The sequence below is a fragment of the Mirounga leonina genome, unplaced genomic scaffold, assembly GCF_011800145.1.
Source record: "Mirounga leonina isolate KUSES-001 unplaced genomic scaffold, KU_Mleo_1.0 Mir_454, whole genome shotgun sequence".
Classification (NCBI taxonomy): domain Eukaryota; kingdom Metazoa; phylum Chordata; class Mammalia; order Carnivora; family Phocidae; genus Mirounga; species Mirounga leonina.
This window is the reverse complement of record NW_023270763.1, coordinates 411,290-435,377: the sequence shown is the minus strand read 5'-3', so window position 1 is coordinate 435,377 and position 24,088 is coordinate 411,290. Positions and strand designations below refer to the sequence as shown.

The 24,088-nt window shown below is 56.3% G+C and overlaps 1 protein-coding gene across 4 annotated transcripts in view; it reads left to right on the top strand.

Moving 5' to 3' along the window:
• The window catches only part of PRKAR1B (protein kinase cAMP-dependent type I regulatory subunit beta), an 88,227-nt gene that overhangs the window by 8,211 nt on the left and 55,928 nt on the right, over positions 1-24,088 (top strand). For all 4 annotated transcript variants that reach the window (XM_034988203.1, XM_034988201.1, XM_034988202.1 and 1 more), the window contains 3 exons: positions 5,903-6,100; positions 18,142-18,300; positions 19,149-19,240. In XM_034988203.1, the coding sequence (XP_034844094.1) occupies positions 5,924-6,100; positions 18,142-18,300; positions 19,149-19,240 (428 nt within the window). In that variant the 5' untranslated portion in view covers positions 5,903-5,923. The remainder of the gene's footprint in view (positions 1-5,902; positions 6,101-18,141; positions 18,301-19,148; positions 19,241-24,088) is intronic.

Genomic DNA, 24,088 nt, shown 5'->3' with positions numbered 1-24,088 from the left:
GACCGTCTTAGTCCCAGTGGGGCATGAGGCCAACTCTTCCCCCACCACTGGCTCTCACTTCCTTGGAAGCTGGTGAAACCATTCCTGAGGTTTTGGGGGATTCTGTGGTGTGAACTGGGCTCTTGATGTTCACAGTTCGCCATTCAGCGTTCTTGGTTCCAGTGAGTCAAAGACGACTCTCCTGTCCTCCTTCAGGCTCCCAGAATTTTGTTAAGATCTTCTCTGGGTCCTTCCAGTCCTCGAGGGCTTGTGCCTTTAAAAACAAAATCCCTTTGGGGTGCCTGGGTGGTTCCGGCTCAGGTCATGATCTTCAGCTCCTGAGATCGAGTCCCACATCGTGCTCCTTGCTCAGCGGGGAGCCTGCTTCTCCCTCTGCCTCTGTCTCCACTCGTGCTCTCTCTCTATCAAATAAATAAAATCTTTTTAAAAATCCCTTTATTGTGATTTTATTGTGGTTTGTGGAGTGAAAATAATGGGTGTTTTGAATTCCCCATCTTTTCCAGGAAGATTTAAAAATTTTAATAGAAAGTTACTTTTAAATAGGTAATACATGCATTTGGTGTACAATAGGAACGGCACTCGAGGACATGGTCACTTTAGGACTTCTGCCCTCCCTGCCCCTCAGGCCACCTCTGTCCTTCAGGTCTGGCTAGAGGTATCCTGTGCCCAAATCTACATGAATCCATGTGTGTGGATTGTAAAGTCCCCCCTTTTTTTTTTAAGGTTTTTAAATTTATTTTAGAGAGAGAACGCGTGAGTGGTGGGGACGAGCAGAGGGAGAGGGACACGCAGACTCTGCACTGAGTGCAGAGCTGGACACGGGGCTCAATCTCACGACCCTGAGATCATGACCCGAGCTGAAACCAAGAGTCGGACACTCAACCGACTGTGCCCCCCAGGCGCCCTGTAAAGTCTGGTAGCATGCACGCCAAGTTTCATACCATGGTTTTTGTTTTTTGTTTCACTTAGGAACATACGGTGGAGCTAGGTTAGTGTTGGCTCAGAGCTGCCATGTCCTTTTGAACAGTTGGGTGACACTCCACTGTCCGAATGCGCTGCTGGGTGTCTCATCAGGCCCTTGTTGATGGATACTTAGTTTTTCCTCCCACTTTTGTTATTTCATGTGCTTCTGTGCACCCGGGCAGGCAGATACATTTACCCACGACCAGAAAAATCCGTGAGGAAGGATAGTCACCGCAATATTGATTTTTTATCGCGTTATCGATAAACCCAGCGACGTGGAGTTGCTGGGATGTGTGTGTTTGAATCTGGGCTCGAGGTCCTCCGCATGGGAGTCCGAAGAAGCTCTGCTGGAGCCGTGTTTGCGAGGCCCGTTTCCCGCCCTCTATCCGCACAGACTTGGGCCAGCCTCCCAGAGGCACAGGGCACCTCCGCGGACTTTGAATTTGCACTGTTCTTAGTTTGAGTGCAGCTGGGTGTCATCTTCCTCTAAGGAAACCAGCCCTTTGTGATAGGTATGGCAAGCACACTTCTTGTTTTGTTTTATTTTGAACGTGTGAGGGTTTTTATGCACAAAGTTTTCATCTTTATAGAGTATTTGGTTTTTACATTCACGGCCCCTTGATGTCGTGGTAGGACAAGGAAGGCCTCGGGTGTCCCGAGATCGTAAGACATTTCCCAGCGCTTCTTCCATTGCTTTTATATTTAAGTCCAGAGGCACAGGTGACTTCATTCTCCCCAAACTAATTCTTGAACTATTGTTATCCCCGCAGATATGCAGTTCTGCCTTTATCACATACAGAATCCCTGTAAATACTGGTTTGGGTTTATTTCTGGGCTCTTTTTTCTGATCCCTTAATGTTTGTTTGTTCCTGTGCCAGATTCATAATATTTTAATTCCTTTGTCCCTATAATGTATTCTCATATATGGCTTTTCTGAGTATTCACGCCTCCTCTGTCTGAGTCCATCCAGGTTGCCGTGACAGGGACACCACACGCTGGGTGGCTTATGAACAACAGACATTTCTTTCTCCTTGCTCTGGAGGCTCTGTCCGAGACGAAGGGCCTCTTGTGATGTCCACACACCGCAGCAGAGGCGAGGGCGCGCTCTGGGGTCTCAGTCATGAGAGCACTGATCCCATCCGGAGGGCCCCACCCATGACTGACTCGCCCCAAAGCCCCCTCCTAGCACCCCAACGGGGTTAGGGTTTAAGCAGGAGTTTTGGGGTGACACAAGCATTCAGCCTATAGCATTCCTGCAGTGGTTTCCGCCTCGTCCAGCACCAACCCAGACACAGGGCTGGGCTCTTTCCCGGATTCCCCCCGTGACAGGCTGCGTGCCAGTCACCACGAACTTAGGGGCTTAAAACAACACACACTGATGATCTCGAATGTCTGCGGATTGGAAGTCTGGGTCCTCTGGTGGCTACACTCGAGGCAGCACTGGGTTCTCCCCCGAGGCTCCACGGGGTGTCTGCTTCCGTGCATGCTATCGGGACGCCGCTGCCGGGGGCCACACCCCAAGGCCACACCAGGGAGCGTGCATGATCAGAGATTGTGGAAGCTGAAAATTAGCACTGTTCTTATAACGTCTCCTGCTGCCTCCTCCCCGGGGAATTTCTCGCCGATGGCAGTTTCTTCAGAGGTGTGGAGCTTGAGGGGTGGTTTCCGCCTCTCCCTCGCCTTCTCTTCCTCTGTAGCTCACCTCTCTCTTCCCCTGTGGCTCCGTCTTCTGCATCCCTCCGGGGCCCTGCCCATGTGTACTGGGGACGGGACTTAGATCTCTCCCTGAGGAACGGCTGTGGCCCTGAGAATAACCACTGGTGTTCACGGTCACTGGACCCCTGCTGCGTGCTCCTTCCTGTACCTCCTGCCTCAGGTAAAAGCTGCACTTGAGTAGCATCCGCCTGTTTGAGATGGGAGGGTCTCTTCCAGGAAGGTTCTGGCTCCCAGGTGTCATCCCAGAGCGAGCCCTTGGTAAGCAGCAGTCAGCCGCCTCCTCCACCCTCTGCCCCCTCAGGGCTTCTGCGCGCTGCCCAAGGCACCATGCACACGGAGCGGTCCCCTACCAGGCCCATCTCAGACCACGATACTCTGCCACCTCTCCAGAGACCCGGGTTGGACGAGTAGTCTTCCTTTCTGCATCGCAGAGAATGTTTGTGTTTGTCTCCGTGCCATGCAGACTGAATAAAGAATACAATGAACAGTGCCCATGCCCATGTGCTGCTCTCAGTATCAAGCCAACAGACTCACATAGTTCTTGTGTGGCACTTGCCACGAGAGCTACAAAGTCCAGGGAGCCCCACCCCGTCTGGAGGTGCGGTGCCCCCGGGAAGTCTTCCTGCAGAAGGAACACTCAAGTTGAATCTTGGTGGGTAAACTGGAGCGGGCAGAGGCAGGAGTCTGGGGGTGGGTAGTGGTTAGGAAAGAATGTGGCTTTGAAGTCGGGTCTTTGCAAGGCTTGGTTGCCCAGGTTCTAGGGGTGAAATAAAGCCCCCCGCAGCTGGGGAATGTGCATAGGTGGTCCTTCCCTGCGGGCGGAGGGGACATTCTCAGACAAGCACGATTTATTGGGTAACCTGATACCAGGGGTATGTTTTCGGTGGAAGGATGTGGCTGCTCAGACACCCTACAAAAGCCAGGGTTTGTAACTATCCAGTGGGGAGGTGACCTGTGAATGCCAGCATGGTGCTGCCCATGGTTTTACAACCAGCTCTGTGAGGGACATTCCTACCATCCTCACGTAAGGGCGCTGGCCACTGCTGACAACCTCCCCCCACATTGAGGGCAGGGGCCGGGGAGGCAGAAAGGAGTCCCAGATTGTCTACCCGAGTGTGACCTGTCCCTTTCCCTTCACACGGGCAGGAGGAAGTTGGGCAGTGTCAGCTCTGCTGCAGGGGCATGGCTGCAGGGGCCGGCCCCGCTGCGGTCAGCCTGCTTCTGTGGACAGCTGAGTATGGGGCAGGGGAGTGTGGGAGAGGTGAGCAGATACCTTCCCCTTCAAGGCCTGAGCTCCCTATCCCCTCTCCTGGTGCTTAGACCACTCTGTGGAAAGGGCAGGGACCCCCCACTGATGGAGATGAAGTTTCTGCCACCACCTGCTGGAAGGGGGGCAAAGATGACGGGCAACAGGGACAGAAGACAGTCCTCCTTTCTGCAGGTCTGGGCTTACAGATTAGGAAGTCACCCCAGGGACTCCGCAGGCCTCAGGGACCTTATGGACCCTGGAGGATGGTGGGAAGAATTCAGCATGACCCACTGATTTCCCACTGGGGCATTGGGGTGAAGCTGGTGCCCTTAACTAAGAAAAGGAAATCAGCTCACCTCTCCCTGGGGTGGCCTGGGGCCCTCGGGCCACCTCTTCTGGCCCTGAGCTGGAGCGTGGGGGCCTGCAGACATGCAGATGAACCTGCCTGGGGTGAGCAGTGGGGGGTCCTGGACATCACCCTGAGATGCGCCATCACATGGTCTTCAGTGGCGGGGCGGGGGTGGGGGGGTGGGTGGGGAACGGGGGTTGAGGTGTGAGGAGTGGGTGGTGGAGGGCAATGGTGGTGGTCCTGGCTGCCTGTGCATGAAAATCTGTGGCTTCCTTCAGGTGCTTGGGGTCGTTGGGGTGGGGGTTAGGGAGGAGGAGGGGGCACAGGAGTAAGCTAGAGGTGCAGTGGGGAGAGGTCTGTCGGTGGGCAGATGGAGGGATGCTGAGGGGCAGGAAGCACAGCCGAGTGGGGGGTGGGGAGGCCCGATGCGGGGGCAGGGAGGGGGAGGCGGGAGGGGAGGGGGACAGGCCGGGTGCAGCGGTGGGGAGTGGGGGGTGGGGGTGGGTCGGCGCGGCGCGGGGGCGGGCGGAGGGCGGCGCCGCTGCAGTGCGGGACCCACTCGCCGGCCGTCCCCGCGTCCCCGCCGCGTGCCCGCGCAGCCGCTTCGGGCTTCGGGCGTGGCGCATCCAGGTACGCCGGGCTGGGATGGGGTCTGCGTCGGGATCCCTGGCCTGCGCGGGTGAGGAGCTGAGCTCGGCCGGCCCGGAGGCCCCGGAAATGTGGGCCTTTGGGGAGCCCCCGCCCCCTTGGCCGAACCTGGGCCCGCGGCGCAGTCGTGGAGAGGCGTGGGGGCCGGGGGCTCAGGGTCCGGAGGCGCCGGGGCCTGGGGAAGGGATGCAGGGGCCAAGGACGTGGGGCCTGGGGGAGGGACGCGGGGGCTGGGGGCGCAGAGGCCGGGGGCAGGGGACGCAAGGACTAGGGGCGCGGGCCCTGGGGAGGGGGCGCAGGGACCGCGGGCACGGGGCCTGGGGAGGGGGCGCGGCCTTGGGGCCTTCCTGGCGGCCGAGAACCCGGGTCTGGGTCCCAGCGGTGGGGCGGCTGCGTGGCTCCCAGTTCCTGAGCCCGCATTGTGACTTAGCCCGGAGCACTGAGCTGAGAATGCCGGGCTGAGAATGTGCGGCCCTGCCATTGTTCTCCATGTAACATCCTTCCAGAAGGCCCCTCAGCTGGGATTCAACTGTTTGCCTTGTTTTCTTTCTGTTCCTGCCAAGCAGGCTACCCCAACCCTGTAACAGCACTCTCCATATACCTGGTTCACACAATTGTCCCTAAAAAGGGAGGAGGGATGGTGGCAAGTGAGACCACGTAAGTGCTGGGCTGGCCACTCAGGCCCTGGGGGCCCCCACTCTCCACCTTCAGATTTCTCAGAGAGGAGGGTTTGCTCAGCCATGTACAAGTCTGTTTGATCCTCCTCCATGCCCGCAAAGATCTGTAAGGTAAGGCTTTGCGGCTGTCATGTTAGCGGCTCATCCAGCCCTTCAGAAGGAAAGGCCTGTGACCATGGACCCTGAGACCTTGTCCCATCAGTCACAGGATGGGACTACAACGACACATTTTGGGGGCCTGTGGGGTGCCGCCCCAGGCTTCCTTCCCCAGCAACCCGTGATATGCATTTCCCCCACCAGGCAGCCAGAAGCGGGGTCACCATGGCATCCCCGTCGACCTACCAGGCGGAGGAGGACGAGAGTCTGAAGGGGTGTGAGCTCTACGTTCAGAAGCATGGCGTTCAGCAGGTCCTCAAGGACTGCATTGTGCACCTGTGCATCTCCAAGCCCGACAGGCCCATGAAGTTCCTGCGGGAGCACTTCGAGAAGCTGGAGAAGGTCAGTGACGACCACCCCCTGCTTTCCCCTGGGGCACACCTGTTCCCCGGGTCGTGCTGGCTCTTGCAGGGAGTGTAGGGAGAGCAGTCCTCCGCCGGGCCTGACCGTGCCTCACCCGTTCCAGGGCTCCTGGTCCCGGCCACAGACCCCCACTGGTGCGGGCTCTACCACTTGCAGAGCTTGGGGAAGAGCTGACTGTGAAGATAGCTTCTGGGCCCGCTGACAGTTTTCAACTCAGGGGACAGAGATGGGGACCGGGTGTAGTTACAGGTGCCACTGGCGTTTGGCATGGAAGAACATAGCTGTGATAGGCATGTGATGTAGGGCATTTGAGACCAGATTCCACGGTGGTCATCTGCGCCTCTGGGAGGAGGTGGGCATAGGCAGAGGAGAACGCCCCTCAGACTCGTGCAGTGTGGGGAAGCACATGTCCATCCACACCTCTCTTCTGAGGGGGGCCCCCCCAACTCATTCCTCTGTGAATGATGCCCCTCACCCCTTCCTGGTTCATCGGTGGGAGGACAGGCTCAGAGCAGGAGGGGTCCCTGAGCCCCTTGGCAACCTGTCCCTCCATGGTGGGCTCCTTCCTTCCTCCCTCTGGCTCCCGACCCTGAACACTCCCTGGGCGGCACCTAAGGCTCCTCTTCTGGGCCCCTTGCTCACAACTTCACTGTTCCTGTCCTGGTCTCAGGGGTGAATGGAACCCCAGGTCAGGCTCAGATCTGAGTCCCTCTGAGTCCCCACCCATCAGTGTTTCACTTTCAGTGGGGGCCTCCTGTGGACACAGAGCTCCAACCCAAAGGGGTGAATTTCTTTCCTTTAAAACAATCTATTAAAAAAACATTTTCAAGTATGAGTGCACGGCTTTTAAAGAAAGTTTGGAAAGTTCAGAGATAGAAGGGGTCACAGTCGTATGTGGTCTCCTCCGTGCACTTTTCATTTGCTCCGCATTCTTCACAGACCTCACTCAGGTGGGTGCGCACTGCTGGGTTGAGTAGACATGCTGATATTTTCTCAATGTTTCCCTTGCGATTGGATAGTTGAGTCGTTTCCAGCTTTGTTTAACGTTAAAAATAATGCCACGCTAACACATTCACATGTAGACTCTTTTCCTGTGTGTGGCATTGTCTTCAGACGCGGGATTACTGAAACTCCCGATGGCAATACCGGGTGGAAGTGATCTCGTTTGCATCCTTGTACACTCCCCCCATGGGGTTTGGTTGTTGGTTTGCCCACACTAGCCAGCTTGGGCTGTTTTAATTTGGAAAGCTGTTTTTTTTCAGAGGATGGATGAAGATGGTCATGTAGCCTTCATCTGTTTTCCTTCGGTCACGTTTGAGGCCATGGTTGAGGAGAGGCCTTCTGCAGGGGACTTGTGGGATGGGCTGTTTCCTGCGTGTTGGGAGAATCAGGCAGGGGACAGTCCATCCTCCCCCGTCTCAAACCCTCACTCTGTCAGGGCCCCAGTTACTTCCCGTGGTTTGCTCACAAGTGATGCCCTCCAGGTGACGTGTCTCGGGGGTGGTCCTGATGGGGGTGGCTGGAGTCGGGGAACCCACTCGACGGCTGAGGCAGCAGAGTGAGACCCAAGTAGAGGTACTCAACCAGGGACATTTTCCCCCAGGGGACCTGTGGCAATGGCTGCAGACAGTTAGTCGAGCATCTAGGGTTAATGGAGCGGGAGCAACATGGCCAGCTCGGACCATTCATTTTGGTGGGGTGTTCAGGGCTTGCTGGTGGAGTGAGGAAAGAGGCAGCAAGCATAACTCCTGGGGCTTGGTCTGGACCCCTGAGTGAATGGGGAGAGTAGGAGCAGATGGGCGGGGAGGGGGTCCTGCAGGCTGCGAGTCCACACTCAAGCGTCTGGTGGTTTGCCGTCAGCCTTTGGTGTTCCCTGGCTCGTAGGACCTTGGTCCTGACCTCTGCCTTCATCCTCACGTGGCCTCCTTCCTTAACAGGAGGCTGCGTCACATTGCGTTAGGGCCCACCCCAATGACCTCATTATAACTTGATTACGTTGGCAAAGACTGTCACCAATAAGCTCGGAGTCTGAGGTCCTGAGGTTGGGAACCCAACACGTGAACTTTCAGGGGACACAACTCAACCACAAACAGCCACTTTCTCAGGGGCGGGTAGGGCGGCTTTAGGTAGGCCTACCCACGTCGGCAATCCAGTGGTGAGTAGGAAAGCAGGTTACAAGACTTGGCTGTGGGGGCGCCTGGGTGGCTCAGTCGGTAAAGCGTCTGCCTTCGGCTCAGGTCATGATCCCAGGGTCCTGGAATCGAGTCCCACGTCGGGCTCCCTGCTCCGCGGGAAGTCTGCTTCTCCCTCTGCCTGCTGCTCCCCACTCGGGCTCTCTTCTCTCTCTCTCTTAAATAAATACATAAAATATTAAAAAAAAAAAAAAAAAAAAGCCTTGGCCGTAGAGTATAGTTCCATTCTTGTGAGAGGCCTCGCCAGCCACGGAGTATCTGTCCGCGCAGGAGTGCTCTGAAGTGGATGGCGGGCGCTGAGAGAAGCATGCGCCCAGCGGCAAGACTACGGATTATCTCTGTAACAGACAGATCTGAGCCCCCCAGAATATAAAGCCCCTGAAAGCCACGGGCGTCCGGGCCACGCTGGCTTGCCCCGCGAGCTGCTGTGGAGTGTTTGTAATAGGGGAGCAGGAGGGCTCTTTGGCTCGGGATGTGGCGGAGCCCCGGGTCTTGGGCCCCAGGAGCCTGTGGTCCAGGGGAGGGCAGAGTCCCAGGCAGCACCCCTGCCCCCCCATGAGGCCGGCCTGAGTGGACAGGAAGCCCGGGGAGGGAGACTTCTCATCATGTGTGACAAGCAGGAAGCATGTGTGTGGGGCCCCCGATAAAGCCCCGGGAGGGTGTCGCTGGGCCGGCACAGACCAGCGGGGATGGCCCAGCTCTCGGGGTGCTGTCCGGGCAGGCCAAGCCCAGCCGCCAGCCCTCAGGCCTCGGTGAGTGCAGTTTAAGAAGGTCGTTGTTCTCAGGTCCAGTCGTGAGGGGGTAGAGTAGTCCTTATCCACTGGCCAAGCACAGCCCGAAGCTTCTCCATGGTGGGATCTTGCAGAAGCTCGTGGAGCGGTAGAATCGTTGGTCCTTGTAGGGATGCTTTAGAGGCTGTAAGGAAAGCGCCCGGCCTCCTCCATCCGCGTACCCACCTGCGTTTCTCTGGGACCCTCTTCAGCACGCACATGCGTGTGGATGTGGGTGGGGTGGCACATGTGCATTTTTAGTTTGACTTTTCTTCCTAGTATCTTTTGTGTAAAATCTGTACAGCATAAAATTTACCATTTTGGCCGTTTTAAAGTGTCTGTTTTGGTGACATCCAGCGCACCCTATTCTGTGTTCTCCTCAGTAGCATTTTTATGGTGTCTGTGGCCATGAAACCATGTGATGTGGCAGTTTTTACTTTATTTGTATTGTTTTGTATTTGATGGTTTTCAGTTTTTTTGTTTTCTTCAGAAAAGACCTTTATGCCCAGGAAATGATTTGAAGAAGACAGAGCGTGCACGCAGTCGGGGTGCGCGCGCTGGGGTCAGAGTGTGGCTTGTTTTCATAGCTCTAGAACCACTTTACTCCCAAGGATGGAATGAGTTTACGGTTCCCCTGACACGCATGAACAGTGCTGTTTTCCCAACTCCGCGTCAACATCAGCTTCTCTACAGTTGTTCTTGTGCTAATTGGCGGATATGGACACCTCCCTGCCGAGCTGGGTGCTCCTTCCCTCCTGATGGCCTGGCGCCTTCCCTGGTCACTGGCTCCGTGGGGTCACACGAGGGTCTGGGCTAAGGCTTTGGTCTTTAGTAAAGATGGAAGTTACATTGTGTGTCAATTTTGGAACGAGCAGACACATCTGGGAAGAGAACCGGGACCACTCCCCTCTCCCGTTAAAGTTCTTCTTTGAATTTCAATACCCTGAACGTGTGCTCTGTGGTATGCAACTGCGTGGGTTCTGACGGAGGTGTCCAGTTGTCTGCCTGCCACCGTCCCCGAGATCCAGATCTGTTGAGGTGCCATCCGCTCCCTCCTGCCCTTGCTGGCCAGACCGTCCCGCCCCCCTATCCCCTGGCAACCGCTGAAGTGTGCAGCTCAGCATCTTCCAGAATGTGCCACCAGTGGAGGCCTACAGCAGGTAGCCTTTGAGTCCGGCTTCTGTCACTTCCGAGGGCACCCGAGATTCGTGCTGGTTTTGTGCGTGTCACGAGCCTTGTTTTGCTGAGTCCATGGATCACAGTCTGCTCATCCTTTGGCCAGTTGAGGGACATCTGGATCACTTCCAGTTTTTGGCAATGACAAAGCCGCTGTAGGCATGTATTTGTCTTACAGATTTCTGTGTGAATGTAGATTTTTATTTAACTTGAGAAAGTATCTGGGTCGTATGGTAAGCACATGTTTGACTTGGTAACAAAGTGCCCAGCTACACCGTCTTGCATTCCAACCAGCTGTGGTTCTTGGCCCTAAGATTGCCAGCACTCGATACTGTTAGCTTTCAAAAATTTGAGCCATTCTGATGGGTACTTACTGGCCCTTCCGCTGGGTTTCTTCCTCGTTTCCTTTTGACTGATGACACGGAGCATCTTTTCGTGCACTTACTTGCCATTGGCACGTCTCCTTGATGAGGTGCCTGCTGAGGTCTTTTGTCCGTGTTTCTTACTAGGCTCTTCTTTACCGTTGGGCTCGGAAGTGCTTTATGTATTCAACTCGTACCCTCACGTACGCAGACGTGAGTCCTGGGTAGTTCCTGCTTTTCAAACACCTTCTTCCAGTCCATCCAGGGTCTTCTGCTCATTTGCTTGCTACTGTCTTTCACAGAGCAAAAGTTTCCCCTTTTGAAGGCGGGTTTATCAATGCATATGTTTATTAATGAATTGTGTTTTGTATGGAAGTTTGTATGGAGGGGTTCTGCACTGACTTTGGGTGCTCCTCTGTCGTTCATCAGCTGGCTGTATGTGCCTGGGGGCACCTCACGGTCTGGCTCACTCTGTTTTCATGCGTTGCTCTTCTTCAAAATTGCTTCCTCTACTCTGGTTCCTTTGCCTTTCTGGGTATATTTTAGTGATCTCGCTGACATGGACCAAAAAATCCTCTTGGAATGTTGAGTGGGCTTACACTGAACACACAAATCAGTTTGAGGAGAATGGAGAACAATCTTGAATCTTCCAGTTCATGAACACAGAGTAGCTCTTCATTTACCTAGGTCTGTGGTTTCTCCTGTCTATGAGAGAAAGACTTTTATTTTCAGGGACGCCTGGGTGGCTCAGTCTGTTCAGCATTTGCCTTCAGCTCAGGTTGTGGTCTCAAGGGTCTCAGGATCATGGGACTGAGCCCCGTGTTGAGCCCCACGTTGAGCCGCGCATTGCGCTCCACAGTCAACAGGGAGTCTGCTTCTCCTTTTCCCTCTGCATCCCCACCCCCACTCATGCGTGCCCTCTCTCTCTTTATCTCTCTCAAATAAATAAATAAAATTTTTAAGAAAAACAGAAAAACTTCTATTTTCAATATACAGATCCTTTATATGTTTTGGTCAATTTGCTCCTATTTCATTTTTATTGTATTTTCAGCAGTACTCCTTTGTAATTGATAGGCTTTACTTTTGTTTTTTGAAGATTTATGTATTTATTTGAAAGAGAATGCACGTGTGGCAGTGGGGGAGGGGCAGAGGGAGAGGAAGAATCTCAGGCAGACTCCTCACTGGGCACGGGGCTCGATGAGGGGCTTGATCCTGAGACCTTGAGATCATGCCTGAGCTGAAACCAAGAGTTGGTCACTTAACCAGTTGACTCTGCCACCCAGGCACCCCGATAAGGTTTGCTTTTTTAGAGCAGTTTTAGGTTCACAGAAAAATTGAGCACAAAGTACAGAGTTCCCACGTCCCCCTCCCCAGCCTGAGCCCCTCCCCGTGCACACGGCCCCCCTGTTTAGTAACGCTGCACCTGCTGAGTGCTTGTCACACCTGGTGAGAGACGCCATCGTTAGCTGAGGCCCAGAGTTTACATCAGGGTCACTCCTTGGGCCCACAGTTCTGCCTTCTCCAGAATCCCACAGTACGGAGGCTTCGCAGACTGGCTTCTGTCACTTAGGAACTGCGCCCAGGGACACTCCAGGCGGGGCCTGCTTCCCTTCGGACATCTCCCTCCTCTTCAGGCAGAGAGGATCAGAAACTTCCAAAGTGGGGATTTCTTATTTTTCTTACATTTGTTTTTATTTCCAGAATGATTTTATAACTTACATCAGTAGTAGAAAATAACCTTTACGGAGAAACTCCTTGCCGATAGAACTCTAAACTGCTTTCCCCCTTTTTCATGCGTGTTTGTGTGCATCACACTTTATGTGCACTTGTGAGTTAGGTGTGAACTCAGTTTTGTGCCCTCGCCTTCCCTGCCCACCAAGCAGCACAGGTGTGGTCACGTGGAAGATGCTTCTGCAGACCGGGAATAGAAGGCCTGCCATTGGCACCGTGTCCGGGCGCTCTCAGGGACACAGCCATGTGGACCCGTGCAGACCCAGGATCTGTGAGAAGAACCGCAAGCCCGAAGCCGAAGGAAGGGCTGCCGCTTCTCCGACTGGTGGACCGTCACACGGTGCCGCTGGGTCAAGTGAATGTCAAATGGTTAAAGCAGTTTTCAAAAGGTTTACAGCTTTCAGAAATTGCCGAACAGTAAAAAGAAAGGTTGATTCCACGAAATCTGGGGAAATTAAGAAAGTACAGAAAAGGATGAGGAAACAAAGATGCCTTGTTGTCAGATCTCTTGAGGGAGACTTTCAGCGTCTGATGTGTTTCCTTGGAGGTGTGTTTTCCCCTGCTGCTGATCCTCCCACACACGTCGTAAAGTTTGTAACCTACTGTATGTGATTACCAAAGATAGACGACTCTTCCAGAGCAGTTCAGGTCTACAGAGGAATCGAGCAGAACGTGCAGGGCTGTCCTTGCCCCTCATGCCCCGCCTGCCCCTGTGATTACCTTCCTGCACCTTCGTGCCTCCTGCAGCTGATGAGCATCGCCGCGCGCTCGCTGTCACTAACTGAAGTCCACGGCCTGCCTCAGGCATGGTCTCTGGGTTTGCACGGTTGTGTAACGACTGTATCCAATTACGATATTACACAAATCCACCACGCTCCACCCTGTCTCCCCTCCCCAGCCCCCGGCACCCGCCCCCCGTTTACCATCCCCGCAGTCCTGCCTTTTCGGGAACGCCCCACGGCTGGAATCCCAGTCCGGAGCCGGCTCAGGATCACGCGTGTCGGGTTCCTCCACGGCTTCAGAGCTCACTCCTTTGTAGCACTCGAGTCACCGTCCACCGTCTGCACGGCCCACGGCGTGTGCGTCCAGGCCCGACTCCAGGGCACCCTGGTCGCTTCCCAGTTTGGGCAGCTGTGGATAAAGCTGCCGTAAACATCCGTACACAGGTGTCACGGGGACCTGCGTTCTCACGTCCTGGGGGTAGATGCCGAGGAGCACGTCCGCCGGACTGCACGGCAAGAGCGTGGCTGGTTTTGTAAGAAACCACAGGCGCCTCCCGACGTGGCCGCGCCATTCCCCGCTGCTCCGCGTCCCGCCAGCATCTGGTGCTGACCGTGTTCTGGCCCGCGGCCATTCCAACGCGGGGCTGGGGGGGTGGGCAGTGGCGTCTCCTCGCTGTTTTCCTCTGCGTGTCCCCGAGGACGCGTGATGTGGAGCATCTTCCCGGGTGGGTGTTCGCGGTGGGCGGATGCTCCGTGTTGGGTGTCTGTTTTCCTGTTGTTGAGTTTGAGAGGCTTTTTTTGTATATTTTGGACTGGAGTCCTTTATTGGATTTGTGTTTTGTGGATATTTTCTCCTAGTCTGTGGCCTGAGTTTTCATTATATATGATTTGATTACTGCTTTTGGTTTTTTATTTTATTTTTTATTTATTTATTTTTAAAGATTTTATTTATTTGACAGAGAGAGAGACAGCGAGAGAGGGAACACAAGCAGGGGGAGCGGGAGAGGGAGAAGCAGGCTTCCCACAGAGCAGGGAGTCCGATGAGGGGCTCGATCCCAGGACCCCGGGATCATGACCTGAGCCGAAGGCAGACGCTTAATGACTGAGCCACCCAGGCGCCCTGGATTAAAAATTTTTAAACGTTGCAGAGAACATTCTAGTACCGATATCTCTTTGACACCTGTCATTGCTTTGCTAGGATGTATTTTAAGAAAGAGAGTTACGGGGCTCGGATGGACACATTGATTTGTGAAGCTGGCTGTGCTGCAGAAAGGGTTTATTCATTCACCTGTTTATTCCACAGATACCTATCGAACCCCTGCCGCAGGCCTGGTGCATTCCAGGTGCTGGGTCGTGATACTGAGCACAGGAGTTTCCGGCTGTGCCCCCCTGGGCATGCGCCCAGCTGCACGAGACAGTAGGCCCTAGTCTGCTCTGGTCACTACTGAGTTCTGCTCTTTCTGGGTCCCGTCAGTGTGTGATCAGGCAACATACGAGATCCAGGAAAGGTGTGTGTAAGTCAGGGTTTTACAATCACGTACACAATGGGACATGTTATTAAAAGGATCCCCAGATGAGTTTAAAGCGTTTTTTCACTCAAAAACTATATTCTTTGATTATAATCTGATAGAGTTACTTTATTATCACTAATTAAGAAGTAACCAGAAAAAAGGAGGCAGCCAGCCTCCCCATACACTTGGAAACCAATAACGAGCTTTTGCATAATTTATTGAAGAAGACTGTCATAGTAAAAATCTACGTAAAAAGTAAAAAATCATGAAATATCTAAACTGAGTGACAAAGCTTCCCGTAGTTGCAGCAGAATCTGTCCTTGGAGGGAAAATCACCGCTTCGCCAGAAAGTAAGATCAGGAATTCCTGAGCAGAGCACATCACCGCGGATTGGGCGGCTGCAGGCAGCAAGAACTGATTGCCCCACAGCTTGGAGCCCAGAGCCCGAGGCCAAGACTTCAGTGGGGCGCTTCCTCCTGTGTCCTAGCCTGTCGCCTCCAGTCCTTCACTTGCAGACACATCACCCAGCCTTTGCCTCTGTCTTCATGGCGAGGTCTGCCCTGCGGGCGTGTGTCCAGAACTCATTTTTACCTGACAGCGTCTGCAAAGGTCCCATTTCCAAATAGAGCCACCCTCGGGAGGGGGCCTATCGAACCCGCTGTGTGTGTGGCCTGGGAAGTCGGAAATTGAGTGACAGAGCCAGACTAAGCAAACGCAGGCAGAGAATAGTGAAGATCTGGCAGAAGATAATGAAACAGAGATCAGAGATGGTAGCAGATGGTAAACGCAGAGGTGACTCTGACGATGAATAAAATAGGCATCTGGGAAGGCGGCCTTGCAAAGAGATGGTGCAAGCTGGCGCACAGGTTGGGGAGAGGGCGCTTTCTGAACAGGGTGCCTGGGGAGGTGCAGAGGCTGAGCTCACAGGGGCCCACAGGTGTCCCTGGTTCCACTCGGCTCATCTGGGCAGGCTCAGAAGGCCTCTCTTCCAGGAAGCCCTCCCTGACTTCCCCCTGCCCCGCCCAGCCCTGTACCTAGTCCTCTGTGGCTCATGCTGTTGTATTGCCCTGACTCTTCACCTGTCTTTCCTGTTAGATGGAAATCTTCATGACAGAACTATGCCTTTTTCTCTGTAGCAGTCTCTGGGTGAGGTACTCAACAAGTGATTGAAACTGCACGTTTCTCTCCTCACCCTGCCACTGAAGGTCGAGTGCCCCTGGACGTGGCCCTCATCCTCTCCTGGCCTCATAGACGGGGATGACGGCCCTGGGCCTGCCTTCTGCTCTGAGAGGCTGCAGCCCCGAGAGAGAGGCTTGTGGTCGGCCCGGGCCCGGCACCATGGACCCCTGCCCTGGACACCACAGATCTCCAATACCACGGCGCCCACTCGGTTGGACGGGACAGGGGTTGAGGGACTGTCTCCCTGGGGGGAGCCCTAGAAATGCTGACCGTGGGCAGCCACTGGGAGTCTGGCCACCACCCGGGACATGGCCTCCCCTCCTCTGGGGTATTCAGGGCCTGTGCACGGGGTCAGGCTGACTTGGCTAACCGCCCCAGCTGTGTCCTCAGCCAGCACGCCTGGGGTTGGGGCGTGGAGGGAGGGATTCTGCCGGTCCCGGGTCCCAGGCATGTGGGCTTCTCTCAGGAGCAGAAACTCAGGTCCAGAGAATCTCCCGTCATCCCACCCCTCCCTGGCCTAGAATTTTCTCTTCTCAGGCTGCAAGTCTGCCTTTCACCCCTCGTGCTGGAAAAACATGGTCAGAAGTAGATTGTGACTGTCATTCACGATCCAGGGAGCACTTGGCCCCGGGGGCAGAACAGGGACAGTCCCTGGAGCTGCATTAGGCATTTCTGGTGCAGATTCTGGCTGCAGAGCTTTCTGGAAATGCTGTTCCCACACTGCTGTTGTGAAGACTCCTCTGACCCCGTGCCCTTGACCATCCTGCAGCCCAGACAGCTCATCAGCGTGAGAACAGGAGACAGGAAGGGGGCTCCGGAAAATTAGAGGTTTTCCTGGAATCCCGAGGGGGAGGGGAGGGGATGCCATCCCGTTTCCGCCCGACACCTCCCCAAGTGGCCTCAGATCTCCTGGATCCTGCCCAGTTAGGCCCTTTGCTGGCAAGCATGGAAAATGGCCCGAGGCAGGACAGCGATGCCCACGGTCCCAAGAAAGCGAGGTGCCCAGTGCTCTTCCTTTCCCCCTGTGTGTAACACAGCCACTGTGCGGGTCTGCAGCTGGGCACCTTTCCCAGCGGTCCCGGTGCTGGCCCGGACATGACGGGGCTTCCTTGCGGGTCTCAGTTCCTCTGCTCTGACCCCCTCGGCGTCCTGTAACCCTGCCCTTCCCGCTGGAAACCCTCTCGCTGCACCCAGGCCTCCCAAGGGGGCTGCTGAGACGGCACCCCCAAGCCTGGGCTCTGGAGGGCATGTCGCGGGCCAGGGCCCAACATCAGCCCCCAGCCTCTGAGCGCTGTGGTCACGACAGCCTATGTAACTCGAGGACATGGGGCTCAACCCCCCTCCTGACTCCGTTCATTCACCCTTCCTTTCCAGCCAGTGCCCGGAGGTGCCATGTCTTGTGAGTGGGGAGGGCCATGGCTGAGCGTGTAGTGGGTTCTGGCGGCCCATCGTGTTGAAGCAGTGGGGGGAGAACTCCGGGGCTTGGAGACAAATGGTGGATGGAAGGCTGCTTGCTGGAGGTGGCATCGACGTGTTCACCAGGGACACCGCTTGGGGGTGGGCAGTAAGGTGGAGGAAGCCCTGTGTCCCTCTTTCTGCTCTCCCTTGGCCAGTAGCTCTGGCTCCAGGTTGGGTACTTGCCTCTGGGGGTTGTCTGTGTGGGACCCCTGGAGCTGAGCATCTGTGTGTCCGCGCTGGGCCTGAGACCCCAGTGCTGTGCCGGCCATTCCCCAGTCTGGGTCTCATCGTTTTCTCAAAGTCAGTGTGTCCAAACCCAGCACACATCAACCACATGAAAAACGCCCAAACCTGGGAAAACAGCAAGGATGGGGGGCACGTTCGGGCGCAGCTGCTGTGGGAAACGGCTTGGCAGGCAGCTCAGCAAACCGTGCGGTTCTGGGCGAGCAAGGACGGGAGCTGAGGAGGGGCGAGGGAGGGAGCCCCGAGGGGAGGGGGCTCTGCACTCACTGTGGTATTTGGGGGGTGGGGGCGAGTCCTGAGACGTGGGAAGCACGTTCTGGGCTGGGAGGAGCCCGTGCTGGCTGGGGGACACGTGCAGGCGGGCTGTGGCCATGGCACCCTCGAGGGGACGCATGTCATGCCCGAGACTGGAGGCCATGAGGGCCTTCGAATGTGTCTGATGTTTTCCGGGGCCGACACCATGCCTGCGCTCGCAGTGAGGGCGGGCAGAAACCCTCCGAGCAGGCGCTCTGTGGGGCTGGGTGGGTGGGAAGACATGGACTTGGAGGTGCCCTTGAAGCTGGGGGTCTGCCGGGCACGGAGGGAGGAGGGTTGGGGAGGGCCCCTCGGCTGCACCCGCAGGTGGACAGACCACGCCAGCCGCTGTTCTCAGACCTCCCTCTGTCTTCTCCCACAGGAAGAAAACAGACAGATTCTGACACAGCAGAAGTCAGACTCACATGATGAGGAGGTCTCCCCGACCCCACCGAACCCCGTGGTGAAAGCCCGCCGCCGCCGAGGGGGCGTGAGTGCCGAGGTGTATACGGAGGAGGATGCCGTGTCCTACGTGAGGAAGGTGGGCCCCCCGGCCCTCACTCCTGGGGTCCCTGCTCCAGCTACTCTCCCTTCTGCTCCGAGAGGGGCTGCGGTGGTGGGAACGTCATCGTCACAGTCACTGCCCGCGGGCTCGCAGGGTGTGGGGAGGAGATCCCGGGGCCCCCGTCCTCCTGGAGACTGGAGCCTGGCCTCAGAGCTGCCCAGTGGGAATCCCCCCCTCCACGTTGCTGTTCCTCGGCGTCCTGCCCTCGGCTTCGGCGCCCAGCCTGCCGCTGCGTCGTGATGCGCTCTGGAGCGCGAGCGCACATGCGATGTCCCCACGCGCATCGGTGTGCAGCCCGGCCTCCTGCCTGCCCTTGGATGCGGGCTTGTCATTTCCATCTTGTGTGTTTATGTTCTTATACCCTCGCTTTTACTTTTTTTCTTGGTATTTTTAGTTTTTGATCTCTTAACAAAGTTAATTAGGCGCGCTACGCATAGCCTACGGTTTCCTGTGTGTGTGAGCCCGGGTGGCTGGGACGCTCATTCTCTCACGGTCTGGAGGCCGGGCGTCCGAAAGCAGGTGCCGGTGGGCGGGTTCCTGGTGGGAGTCCCGCCGCCCTCGTGTCCTCAGGTGTCGAGGAGAGTGGGAGAGCGGGCTCTCGGGGGTCTGCTCCTCTGGGGCGCTGATCCCGCCAGGGCCCGCCTGCAGACGCCACACGCTGGGGGGTAGGGTTTTGGGGACAGTCTGTCCGTGCACCACTTTGTGCTGCTGTGTAGGGTTCAGGGGCGTCGAGCACACTCGTGCTGCCGAGCTGTTGTCCCCTATCTGTCTGCAGGACCCTCGAGGACCCTCGCAAGTCTGACTTTCACTGGCTTCCCCTGCAGGTCATCCCGAAGGACTATAAGACCATGACGGCTTTGGCCAAAGCCATCTCCAAAAATGTGCTGTTTGCCCACCTGGACGACAACGAGAGAAGGTAGGAACCTGGGAGGGGATGGGGCCGGGATCGACACCCCTCCCTGGCCTTGCTGGCCGCCGGTCGCAGGGGGCGCGCGTGTGCCCAGGTCAGGATCTGAGGCTTCCATGTGCCCTTGTCATCCGCAGACACCCATGAGCCTGCTGCCAAGTCACGTGGCCCCGGCGGGCACCAGGAATGACTGCAGGGTGGGGTCTTTCCAGGGGGGCACCCAACATCGGTGAGGGCCTCGGGGGCCATGCGTTGGGAATGGAGATCCTACGAACAATTGGGAAAATCGAACTCCTGGAGAAAATCCTTGGGACTGTTCTGGGGCGGTGCTTGTGGATTTATGCGTGTACGCTAATTCCGTGTCACAGCGTGGGATCACATCCTCCACAGCTTGTCCCGCTCACGAGGTTGTGAACGTCCATCTGTCAGGAAGGGTTTGTAGTATCTGCTTCTGTAGAGTTGCTTTAAAACCCTTCCTTCCCTCCCAGGGCTGCTTGCGTTTTCTCAACGACCATGGCCGTCCTGTGCGCTCACCTTTGGTACTTGTTTGTTTCTTCCTTCAAGTTAAATTCCTTGATGTGGATGAAAGGGTGTATAGGGTTTTAGTTTTTCTCTCTTTTCTCTCACTTTTGGCGAGTTATGTTTCCTGGCTAGATAACTGAGCACGTTTTGATGACTGTGCTCTGCAGAACCCAAACGACACGCAAATCCATGGAACAAGAAGAGGAAGTGCCCCCTGCAGCCTCGTTCTGTGACACCGGCGGGCCCTTTCACCTGAGCGTCCCGGGATGGTGCGCATGTGCAGAGCTCTGCCCTGTGCAGTGGCTCCGGGTCTGTCTGCCCCCCGCTTTGCCAACGTTGCCAGGAGGCTTACGGTTTCTGGACCGTGCAGTGTCTACGCAGGATGGGCCCCACTGCAGAGTAGCTGCACCAGAGAGACGCGGCGGGAGGTCTCGACAGGTGTGATGTGCCTCCGAGGGCCACTGGCGACATCGCACGTGTGGGTCCCCTGGGAAGGCTGCAGGCGCGTCCAGAGGCCTGGCGCTCTGGGGCCTCACCCACGGCTGGGGCGCTTCTGGAGTCTCCGTGGCGGAGTATGGCTGGAGCCACGTTCCAGGAGGTGCCCACCCCATGGAAGCACACGGGGGCACGACAGGCAGGGAGGGGAGGCCAGTTCTCTGTGTGGGCCCCCCTGCAGCGCCCGCACCCCAGGAGGGTCTTGCCATGCAGAGACGCTCAGGATTCACCCTCAGGAGGCCCTAAATGCAGTGTCGGGTCCTTGCAGGAGGGGGGCACAGGGAGGTTGCTCAGAAAAGGAGAAGCCCTGTGACCACAGAGGCAGAGACGGAGCAAGGTGACCTCGGGCCAGAGGCCACCAGCCACCCCTAGAGGCGAGAGTGGCTGGAGGGGTCCTTCCCTGGAGCCTCTGAGGGCATGGGGCCCTCTTGCACCTCGGTTTCCACCTGCTGGTGCTGATTCTGGACTTCTGGGCTCCAGAACTGGGAGACCACACGCTTCCACTGTTCTCAGCTCTCCTAATGGAGGTGTCCACCTGGCAGTTAGGGTCTCTGTCACCAGGTGGGCCCAGATGACTCAAGAGTTGTATCTTTATTAACCTGAATGTAAACATCAAAAACTCAGTCCAAATTTAGACCTGGTTTTTGACTAGGTGGTGCATTCACATGGATTGAAAGTCAAAAGGTGCCAGGGGTCCAGAGTGAAAGGTGAGCTGTATGGAGGTGGCCCCAGGACCCTGGCTTGTCCCTGGGTCCCTCTGCAGTTCCCTTTCTGCGGACAGACTCCCCACTCTCAGGCAGGAGGTCAGATACTCCCCGCAGTGGCCACACAGACCTCTGTCCGTTCTTCACCGGGTTTCAGTCATCAGGGAACAGATGGCTGCGGACTATGCCTGGGTCCATTGGGTCCTGCTAACTCGCACTTCGGTGCCTGCTTGGGGAAGGAGGTGCTCCTCCAGTAGACAAGAGCACACGGCCGCCCGGGCGGCGCAGGGTGGACTTTGATCTCGGAGCCAGCCTGGAATATGTACCTGTACGCGGCAGATCTGGGTTTGTTCCTGCTGGCCGGCAGGTGGTTTGCTCACTTGGGTCAGGCCCAACCTTGAGTGCAGGGAGGGAGTTCTGGGGCACAGTGATTTGGGCCTCAGTCTCCCAAAAGCTGGCTACTCACTTGGAAGACGAGTTTTGTTCTCTGGGCCTCCGTCGCCTGGTCTGGTCTGCATTAAGCTCTTCCAGGGACGGCCATGGGAGCAGAACTCGGCGTGAGCGTGTAGGCTCATTATTCTTATTTATGGCGATGGTCCCCGTGAACTTTTTCATGCTCACGTACTCCCAGATGCAAGCGCAGCACCAGCCTGCTCCAGACACCGTGCCTTGCTGGTGTTCCAGGGCACAGAATCTCAGGACGCTCCCGGGACTCATATCCCCAAGGCTTCCCTTGCTGTTGCTGGAGCCACAGGGCAGGCTAACCAAGCGTCGTAACCGCGCATCATCAGGCTCAGCAGTCGTGCCCTTCTTCAGAGCCTGAGTTCTGATGGACGCGGCCCAGGTCAGCCGAGCGAGTGAGAGGCTCCTCGGGCCGTGGTCTGGAGCCGTCCTGTGTCGCTGCCTCAGATGTGTGCGGGCCAGAACCGCGGGCCTGGCCCGGCCACAGGGAGACTGGGAACGGGCTCCCGCGAGGTTGAGGTTCTGCCTCGTCAGCAGCACCCACCCGTCCTCCCGTGTGCGGCTTGCGGCCCCGCATGCGGCGCCCTCAGGGTGCGCCCATGTTGTGGCAGGCCGCCTTCCTGTTTGAGGGTGGGGGTCTCCCATTGTGGGGGTGCGCCACCATGCGTTTGTCCACTTACTGGTCAAGGGACACTTGGGCTGCTCCCGCCTTTTGTTTGTGCCAAACATTCCCGTGGACACGGTGTCGGAGCCTTTGGGGTGCACGCCTAGGAGTGGCCTTCGGAGTGACTTTCTGAGGAGCCACCAGACTCTGCTTCCCCTCCAGCCCCACTGAGCTTCGAGCCTCCCCTTCCGTGGGGCCCACGTGCCCCCTCCGTGGCAGCCGCGTTCGAGCCCCGTCCTTCACATCCTTTCCTGGCCCGCCCCGGCTCCCAGCGCCGGCTGGTGTAAGGCCGGTGTGGCCTGAGGGCCAGTTGATCTGAGCACTATCTCTGGCCGTCCCAGCTGCGTGTGTCCAGGAAGTGTTTGTGCTGGGGTCCTGGGCTCTTGGCCCCAAGTTTCCAGAATCACATGGTTCCCACCTCCTCGGACTTTTCTGGATCCAGGAGCCAGGTGGACGAGAAGTGCAGGAAGCAGATGCTCGGATTGAAAATTCCTCTTGGTGAGGTTGGCTTGGGAAGAGGGCTTTCATGTGGGGGGTTTGCTGCAGGAAAACTCACTTTCCATATTGAAACCCTGAGGGGATCCTTTTTCTGGCTACGGCCTTTAAAGAAACAGGCGGATGGTTCAGGAAGTGGGCTCCGGAGGGAGCGGGCCTGAGACAATGTCTCTTGACCTTTCACTTGACGTCCCCTGCACGGCATCCAAATTCTTTGCTTTTTCCAATTTACTAGAAGCTGGGCCCAACGGCCCGAGCTGTGGTTTGGGGCACATTCTTTCCAGGTTCACAGAGCGCCTGGCACGCCCCAACTCAGAGCTGCCTCCCGCGTGGGTGGAGGAAACAACACTCCTCTGCGAGCAAATCCACTTGTGGGGTGCGTGCCTTTGTGCTCAAAGCCCCTCCTGTTAAACTCAGATGTGAGACAGGTGACCCCGTGGTCACAGCAGGGTGGTCTTGCCCTTGTCGGATTATGAAGGCACCTCTCCTTCGGTTTGTGTGGTGGTGCTTCAGTGAGTCAAGAGGTGAGGGCTTTATTTAAGCTCCTTTGTTCAGAAGAAGGTAGTGCAACGTAGCTGTGGGGGGGCCACTCACCGGCCACACTGCAGTGTTCTCTCTCCTAGGACGGCGGCACTCCCAGCTGGTGGTTCCTGGAGGCTCTTCTGGCCTCTGTATGTAACAAGGTCTGTCTTCTGCCGGAGGCCATACCCCATGTCGTAGCAGAGACAGGGTTCCAGCAGGAGTCCCTGGGGCTCCAAAGCCTGTGCTCGGCCTCCCCCACTCCTGTAACAACAGGTCACATGCACCTAAGGGGGGGGAACACGGGAGAGCGGGTGATCCAGACTGGGTCGTCGGGGGGGCCCCAGGTGTCCTGGGATGAGCTGGGGCTGCAGGGAGTGGGCTCTGGCTTGCCGGGTCTGGGGAGCAACAGGGAGGACCAGGAGACCCCCGAACACTTTGTGTCAGGCCAGAGATGCATTAAACATACAAACACATACATATCCGAACTGACACAGACACACAAGCATATGTGTACGCATCCACGTATACACACATATACACTCATACATATACACGGTGTTTATACGTGCACACATTCACACGCATACTTGCCTGTCCACACAAATGCACACTCACACACACGCATGCTACAGAATTGAATGTGTGTTAAAATGTTTTTTGGAAGGAGACTGTTGAATCATGTCATTAAGTTGTGTAATGACATTCTTTGGGACTCAGTTTTCTCAAGTGTCAAATGAGAGTAAAAAACCTACTTTGAGGGTCACAGGGAAGGTGAAATGTAGTAATGTTTATGGGTGTATCATTATCCACATCCCTACCGCCCCCATCCCCATCATCATCCCCATCATCACCACCATCATTATGAACATCATCACCATCATCATTCTCATCCCCATCCTCATCAAAACCATCATCATCCACATCATCATCACCATCACCACCATCATCATCCCCATCCTCATCAAAACCATCATCCCCATCATCACTGTCCTC